At 31.4% G+C, this 8528-nt stretch overlaps 2 protein-coding genes across 2 annotated transcripts; both read left to right on the plus strand.

Annotated features, from left to right (window-relative positions):
- The first annotated feature begins 1376 nt into the window (after window positions 1–1376).
- On the plus strand, window positions 1377–4427 carry LOC110631069. Its single transcript, XM_021778779.2, has 9 exons — window positions 1377–1645; window positions 1805–1989; window positions 2178–2359; window positions 2450–2734; window positions 2821–2879; window positions 2986–3022; window positions 3150–3221; window positions 3313–3637; window positions 3836–4427. The coding sequence occupies exons 1-9, from the start codon at window positions 1519–1521 to the stop codon at window positions 4202–4204; spliced, it is 1641 nt and encodes a 546-aa protein (XP_021634471.1). The 5' UTR covers window positions 1377–1518; the 3' UTR covers window positions 4205–4427.
- Window positions 4428–5369: 942 nt separating this feature from the next.
- On the plus strand, window positions 5370–5821 carry LOC110600358. Its single transcript, XM_021737198.2, has one exon. The coding sequence runs from the start codon at window positions 5441–5443 to the stop codon at window positions 5762–5764; it is 324 nt and encodes a 107-aa protein (XP_021592890.1). The 5' UTR covers window positions 5370–5440; the 3' UTR covers window positions 5765–5821.
- The last annotated feature ends 2707 nt before the right edge of the window (window positions 5822–8528 follow it).

Below are 8528 nucleotides of genomic sequence, written 5' to 3' on the forward strand. Positions count from 1 at the left end.
TTTTCTCTAATCAAAGTTTTAAAATGTTGATATTCATTTATTAATCTAATTAGACTAATCATATTATACTATTAAAGTTTAAAATATTTTTTTATTGAAACAATCAAAATAAAAAGTCAATGACTTGTATTTGTAAAGATTTTCTTTTAAATAATAAAAATTAAAAAAAAATGCCTAGATCTAAATTTTAAAAGGAAATAGAATTTTTAATTATATGAAATATTAGAATTATATGTTTAGAAAAAGTTTTCTTTTAAATAACAAAACAAAGACCACTAATTGAAATAATCCACTTATTTTAGTAAAAGTTTTCACTCCATATTTTAATAACACCATTATATATTTAAAAAATAAACAGATAAATTATTTTATAAAAAAATTATATAAAATCCAATTTAAATTCATAATAAATTCAATTTGAATACGAAATTTCCTAAGAAAATAAATCTAGAACACTCATCAATATGACAAACTAACTTTGGTTGGTCAAGAGTAGGTTGAAGATAAATAAATAAATAAAACGTTACATTCATATTCACATCATTTAAAAATTCTGTATAAAAGTCTACGTGCAAGTCTTAAAACAAAAGAAAAGAACGGAAAAATTATAAAACACTCGTATATCACAATCACTCACTCACCATACTACAAATTTCATGTCAAAATGCACAATTAATTAAGGTAATTGTTTAAAAAATCTCATATTTTTTTATGTTAATGAATAAATGAATTTATATATTTTTTAAAATAGAAATATTTTAATATTAAAAAATTAAAATAAATATTATTAATTTACAATTTAAAAAATATGGAAGAGAATGGGGAGGAGGGAGCTTTACACGTTTGTTAAAAGAAGAAGCAGAGATTGACAACTGGGGTACACACACACATCATAATTATATGAAATAAAAAAAAACAAGTTGTCGTTTGGACACGTAAGAGAGAACAAGTATAAAAATATTCATTTTTTTATAGAAAAATATTCAAGTATAAAAATCTCTGTGGACTGCATTTTTTTTTTTCATGAGCTCATATTTCCGCACAACTGTCCATGCCCTTTTGTCTAAGAATGAGTTGGCAATGAACTAACTGACAAATATATTACCCATTATGTTAAAATTTTAAACTTTTAATATTATTTCTTTAATTTTAAATCATTTTGAATGTAAATTTAATATTGATGCATGAAAGTTGATGCTGAGATGATAAGAATAATTATTTAGCAAATTCATTTGGTATTTTTCCTTATATTATCTTGAAGAAAATAAAGAAAAGCTAATTGGTTTTTGCCAAATAGAGATCAATGCATCTAACGTCATTATTTAAGGAAAAAAAAAATTCAAAAAGAGATTATTTAATGCAAAGCATAGTTATAATAAAATTTAGAGAGAAGCAGCACATAGGGAAAGAGCAAAAGATCTCAGCCCTTTTAGTACTTTACTAATTTTAACAGCCTCTTCCTCCTTCTCTCCATCTTTTGAAGGCTGAGGCAACAGGAACAGAGCAACTAAAAACGCCATGTTATGTAACAGATCAAGCTCGCCATTGCTTATTCTTTTAGTGGGTTTTGTTTTCTTTCTCTTTCTCTCCACATCTTCTTCAGCAACCACTTTAACTTCTCATCTACAGACTCTAAATATTCCCGGTAAATGCTGCTTCTTTCTATCTCTCTCTGTTTTTTTTTTTGGTTGTTTATGAGTTCTGTTCTTCTCAGGAAAAAGTTTTTATCTTTCTCCTTAGTTCGCGCTAGCAAGTTCTTCTGTTTCTTTTTATGGCTTTTGATGATGATTTTCTGTGATTTTAGAGGCTGTTAGTGATGAGAGTTTTAATGGTGTACTGATACCGTTGGAGACAAGAAGGCATCTTGAAGAAGAGAACTCAAACTCCACTCTGATATTGGCTGCAAAAAGAACTCGAAGGAAAGACCCTTTGGATAACTTGAATCGTTATACTGGTGGCTATAATATCAGCAATAAACATTACTGGGCTGTGCGTTCTCTCTCTCTCTCTCTCTTGGCTCTTCTGCACATCAACAATCTTTATTTGGAATACAATTTATACAATATTCTTTGGCTTCTAATGCTTTGATATGGAGTTGTAGAGTGAATGAAATCAATTATAAGTTATTTTTCATCTGGGTTCTATTTTGAAATTATTTTTTTGTTTATCAACTGCAGTCTGTTAGTTTAACGGCAGCTCCCTTCTTTCTCATTGCTGGAATTTGGTTTGTGCTCTTTGGACTGTCCTTGGCCTTCATCTGTCTCTGTTATTGCTGCTGTAGAAGAGAACCTTATGGCTATTCTCGAATGTGCTATGCTCTCTCTCTCATTTTCCTCATTTTCTTCACAATCTCCGCAATGTAATAATCTCATTCCCTCTTGTTTTTCCCTTTTATGTTAGTTTTGATTAGCAGTTTTTTTAACACCATTAATGATTCATGTAATTTCAGTGTGGGGTGTGTTGTTCTCTATACTGGTCAGCAGAAGTTCCACAGCATTACTACACATACATTGGATTATGTTGTGAATCAGGCAAATGTTACTGCTGAAAACCTCAGGAATGTGTCAGATTATCTTGCTGCAGCTAGGAGTGTTTCTGTTGACAATATGTTACTGCCAGGCAATATTCGAAACAGCATCAGTGACATTGAGACGAAGATCAACTCCTCTAGCAGCACTCTTTCCAATCGTACACAAGAAAATTCCAAAGATATAGAGGATGGTTTAGATACCATGTAAGCAAAACCTCTTTGAACTTTTCCTGCTGCTTGCTCGTGTGGCATTTTGGTCATTGTATTTATATTGTGGTCACTAATTACAGGAGACTGGTTCTCATTATCCTTGCTGCTGTAATGCTTGCTTTGGCATTTCTTGGATTTTGTAAGTTTGTTATTTTCTCCAGCTAGAGGTTGAAGATTTTAATTATTTGATACGTTATGACTTAATATATGTTCTCATGTTGTTGGAATGATGACATTGGTTGCAGTATTCTCCATTCTTGGAATGCAGTGTCTTGTATACTCGTGAGTTATGCTACCTTTGAGCTATTTCCGAAAATGAATCATAACAAACAAAGTCTTAAACTTGGAAAGTTAGGTTTTTTGGTTATTTGAAATAGCTTGATATTTATCATTTCATTACTGATTGCAGCCTGGTGATTCTTGGGTGGATTCTTGTTGCGGGCACATTTATTTTGTGCGGAGTATTCCTTCTTGTGCATAAGTATGTTAATTATTTTTTGTGTTGGAAGTAAACATTTGATGTTTTCCGTCTCTGACTTGACCCCCAATGGATGTTTGTTTGTATGTGCTAGTGTGGTTGCAGATACGTGTGTTGCAATGGACGAGTGGGTCTTGCACCCTACTGCTAAAACAGCAATGGATGATATAATTCCTTGTGTGGACAATGCAACTGCTCAGGCAACCTTGCGACAAACCAAGGAAGTTACATATCAACTAGTCAATGTTGTTGATACCATAATCAACAGTGTTTCCAACAGAAATTTCCCTCCGCAGGCAGGACCTTTGTATTATAACCAATCTGGTCCATTGATGCCTGTTCTTTGCAACCCATTTAATTCTGACTTCACAGAACGGCAATGTGTCGCTGGCGAAGTGGACTTCAACAATGCTACTGAGGTAACAATACCACTTTTGCTGTTTATGCATCGTGCTTTTTTTTGAAATGAGTTGTTTATGCTCGTTCTCTGTGATGGTTGGATACTATAAATTTCAGTCATGGTCTAATTAAGTTGTAGCATCATTGATTTACTTTTAACTTAAGCTTATACATAACATGGAAAGGCATCTCTGAGTTCTATTTTCTGTTTCAAATAGGTGTGGAAGAATTATATCTGTCAGGATCAATCTGGAATTTGTAAGACAACTGGTCGAATTACTCCGAGCACATACAACCAAATGGCAACTGCTGTGAACTTAAGCTATGGGTTGCGTCGATATGGCCCTTTCTTGGTTAGCTTGCAAGACTGCACTTTCGTTCGGCAAACTCTTACAGTCATCAGCCACTCTTACTGTCCTAACTTGAGACGATACACCGAATGGATCTATGTCGGGCTAGTGATGGTATCTGCTGCTGTGATGCTGTCATTGATCTTCTGGGTAATCTACGCAAGAGAGCGAAGGCATCGTGTGTATACGAAGCAGTTGTTGTCTAGAGGCATGGAAAGCCGAGACAAGGCCCCATAGAGATGTGCTAATGTAGTTAGTTGCTTTATTCTGCGTATACCTTGGGTAGCATAGGTTGCAATATTTTTGGACATTGTACATTATGAGTCCTTAGGCTTGGCTATTACTCAGTTTAGCTCCATATGTGTCAACTGAAATGGGTGCGTCTTACATTACCTCTAAGGTATGATGATTTATTGTCTTAGTATTATTAATAATTCATACATTTCAGATTTTATTTCTGCTATAGTTTCTGTAATAGCATACTCAAATGATTGAAGCTCTGGCAGAGCAAAGAAAGGCCCTGTATGAAACTATGAATGAAATTAAGCTTGAACCAATGAGATGGTAACAAATAAGATATCCGTTAATATATTAAAAATAATTCAATAAAATTAATGATATGTTATTACAATTAAGTTATATGATTGTTTTATTAAGCAATTTTATAATTTTGGATTTTTCTAATTAAGTTATATAAATTAAAGGAATACAACTAATGCAAACTTCAGCTTTTTTTGGCTTTTTCTAATTTTGTAACTCTTTCCTACATGCAATGAGGTGGAAAGTTGTTACTATTAATTATTAGTTAACTTTTACATATAGAAAAAGGAAAATTCATATCACATAATATAATTTTTTTGGGACAGACTATTCCACTTTTGATTTTGTAAAACTATCATATATAACATGTGCATCAATCAAAAATAAAAAAAATCTAACAAAATTTTTTTTATAAAATTATTTAATTTCTATTAAATTTGGCCAAGTCTCTTCTCTTCACATTCAAAATTATACAATTATATTGAAATGTACCATATTTATAGAAGGTTCAACACGATAAAAAATTATGATATTATGTTAAATTTAAATCATATTTAATTATTTTAAAAATTAATTTAAATTATTTTAAAAGATAAAAATCGTCCAAAACTCTTATAAAAATATATCACTCCGGTGCCAAATTATCGAAGAATTCAAGGATTCCCACTAAATTTTTTACCTAAAAGAGCAGCCCTTAGTTGTACTTTCCAATTAGGCCAAATATTCTACAAAATCGCCTTTCCATCATTACCCAAATATGCTGTCAATATTACAATATGAACCACTTGACTAAGCTGTGATAGTGCACAAAAGGAAAGGTCATTAATGTAAAAAGCTGGCTATAAAAGCACCCACAAAGCCAGAACCACAGCAGATTCTCTCTTCTTTTTTTTTTTGTTCTTACTCTCATCAGATGTGATTAATTTTCAGTGCATGGCAACTAGAAGTGCAGCTTCAGACTCAAAATCACATATGCAACAAGGCAGGACATGTCTATGCTCCCCCACCGCACATCCTGGATCATTCAGGTGTAGCCTGCACAGGAACTTCCATAGGGTTCCCAGTGTATCAACGGTCAAGGTTTCATCAAAGAAGTGGGAGTTGGCTGTGATTGATAAGGCAAATTCATTGAAGGCATTTCTGCTTCAGATTATCAAGCCTTCTAGTCATGATCTTCAGAGGAGGAGGAACTTTCGCCCCAGGCCAACCAGGTTTTGCTTAATGAATGCCAGTAGAGATGGGGTTGCAGTTTCTTGATCTTAGCTCTCTCTCTTTTTTCAAATCGTTATGGTATTTTTTTTTTTTCTGATTCTATTTTCCCTTCCACTTCTAGATGCTGCTCAACAGCATGACTACCTCCCAGTGATATATGACTTAATGAGATTGGTTTTCATGGGCTGCTTATAATAAACTATTGATCTTCTGAAAATTAAACTATTGCTTATAATAAAATTTATACAAATTAATTAAAATATTTTGTAAGATAAAATTAAAGATATAAAAACTAGAATTTAAATTTATATAAAAACATTTATTTGATTTTGCAATGACCAATATAAATTAAGATTTAAGAAAAATTCAATTGATCATCATGAATGAGTTAATTATAATAAATTATTTGATAAGTATATTTAAAGTAAGTGACAAATAAGCCAGCCCAGGTGGCAGAATATTATATAATAATTTAAAATTTTAAAATCAATTTATACACTTAAATGTGTATAAAAATTTTTTTATTTTAATAATATTAATAATATTAGCTTGGGAATTTTAACAGCTCATTTTCAACCAAATCCAGCTGTTATGAATATGATGGTGTCACTCAAGCTTTCCCATCTTTTGATTTTAAATTCATAAAGAACCTCTTGGAAAATACTTACTTTTTTTTTTCATGGTAATAATTATTAATAATTTTAGTATCTGTATATTAAATAATAAGAATAATTTTATTATTGGATATTTAATTACTCTAAACATTATTTTGAAAACTATTATCGAATAAAATAAAAAAAAATTATTTACTATCTTTTCCATTAAAACATATACATTTATTCAATTAATAATAAATAATATTATTAAAATAATAATAATTTTTATTATAAAATATGATTTTGTTTTTCAATTTTAATTTTTTTATGTATTCATTTACACCTTATAAGTATGTAAAAAGTCCATTGAAGTTTTATTTTTTTTAATATTTAACTCTTAAATTTTATTAAAAAATAATTATTTAATATTTAAATTTAAATAAGTGTAATTATGCCTTCATAGACTTAATGTGGTGGTAAGTGCATTTGAGTAAATATGAGAAATTTCAAGTTCTACTCTCCCAATTTTCAATTTCATTTTAAAATTTTTTCGCCATCTTTAATCTAAATAAAGGAAAAAAATAATTATTTTTATTTTTTTAATTTCCACACTTTTGGTTAATTTTCTATTTCGAACTCCCTAAATGAAGCTTGTTTGTTGGTGGGAGATTGCAATTTTATTTTATACTCTAGGGAGAAACTTGAGGGAAATTCTCTTTGTTCTAATAGTACTTCTATGCTTCAGTGCTTTATTAATGGGGCGGGCTTATTAGATTTGAATTTCAAGAGGTTCCAGTTTTACTTCAAATGATAGTAGAGATGGAATGCATAACATTCAAGAGCTACCTTTCAGTGGTCTCAACTTTATCCAAATGCCTTTGTTGACCACCTAGAAGATGGAGGAAGCTCTGATCATAGGCCTCTGTTGATCTCTATATCTCCCTCTTGTCTTAAAGTCAAAAAGCACTTTCGTTTGATGCTCAGTGGGCTGCTAATTCTTCCTTTTCGTGATGTGATTTATGCAGCTTGGGATTTGTGACTAGAGGATCTTCTTTGTCCAAAGTATGGTAAAAGCTTAAATCATGCAAATATGCCATTATGTAGTGGAACAAAAATATCCCTCTAATGCTAATGCTCGAATCCAATACTCCAGTCTCTACTTGATTCAACAAAAACTAACCAAGGGAATTGGGATGCTAATATAGTTCTGAAGGATTGAAAAGGACTTAACTGAGGAGATTTGTAAGAAAGAGCAATAATGGGAGCAGAAAGCAAAAGTTAATTAGCTTAAATCTGGTGATAAAAACACATCTTTTTTTTCATGCCAAGGTCATTAACAGGAGAAGTAATAACATTGCAAGCATAATGGATGAGAATGGTGTGTAGAAATTGGATCTTGATGAAATTCAAAATATTGCTTCTCGATATTTTCACCAGATATAATCGTCTTCAAGACTACAGAATTTTGATCTAATTATGACAAGTTTTTTTGTTCAGAGTGTCTAATAAGATGAATGCTAGACTCACTGCGCCAATTTCTTCCGAAAAAATTAAGAGGTCAGTTTTTTCGATGCATCTGTCCAAAGTACTAGGGTTAGATGGAATGAGTGCTTTCTTTTTTCAAACTTATTGGGATGGGCGATCGATCAAAGATGTCTATACGGCAGTTATGGATTTCTTGAAAGGGAGAGAATGTTGAGAGCAACTAATCACACCTTAATCCCTCTAATTTCAAAAGTCAAACAAGTAAAGTTATTGCAAAGATCCTCACCCTTATACTCCAACCTTTTATGGATGGCTTCATAGGCTCTGAACAAGCTGCTCTGTTAAAGGGGCGCTTTATTTCTTATAATGTGCTCATTAATCATAAGATCATGCATAGTTTGAAGTTGAGGAGAAAAGGAAAAAGAAATGGAATGGCCATTAAACTTGATATTAGTAAAGCTTGTGAGTGCATCAAATGGTCTTTTCTCCAACATATGCTTCAATGCTTTGACTTTCACAACAAATAGATCTCTTGGATAATACAATGTGTCACCTTTGTGAGCTTTTCTGTTCAACTCAATGGGCACATCTTTGATCATTTTTCTCCTTTTAGGGGAATTTGACGGGTGTTGAATCCGTTTATTAAAATTTATTTCTATTTCCTTAATTTAGATGACTAATTGAAATAGAAGAGTAGTTTAGTATAAAATGTGAGAAGAAAAGAGTTT

The sequence above is a fragment of the Manihot esculenta genome, chromosome 14, assembly GCF_001659605.2.
Source record: "Manihot esculenta cultivar AM560-2 chromosome 14, M.esculenta_v8, whole genome shotgun sequence".
NCBI classification, from domain to species: Eukaryota; Viridiplantae; Streptophyta; class Magnoliopsida; order Malpighiales; family Euphorbiaceae; genus Manihot; species Manihot esculenta.

Bases quoted from the DNA above. Each gene is read 5' to 3' on its own strand.
- LOC110600358 (XM_021737198.2), top strand. From the start codon at position 5,441: ATGGCAACTAGAAGTGCAGCTTCAGACTCAAAATCACATATGCAACAA.
- LOC110631069 (XM_021778779.2), top strand. From the start codon at position 1,519: ATGTTATGTAACAGATCAAGCTCGCCATTGCTTATTCTTTTAGTGGGT. The intron at 1,990-2,177 runs GTGCGTTCTCTC...TATCAACTGCAG, and splicing joins GCAATAAACATTACTGGGCT to TCTGTTAGTTTAACGGCAGC. The intron at 3,222-3,312 runs GTATGTTAATTA...TGTATGTGCTAG, and splicing joins GTATTCCTTCTTGTGCATAA to TGTGGTTGCAGATACGTGTG.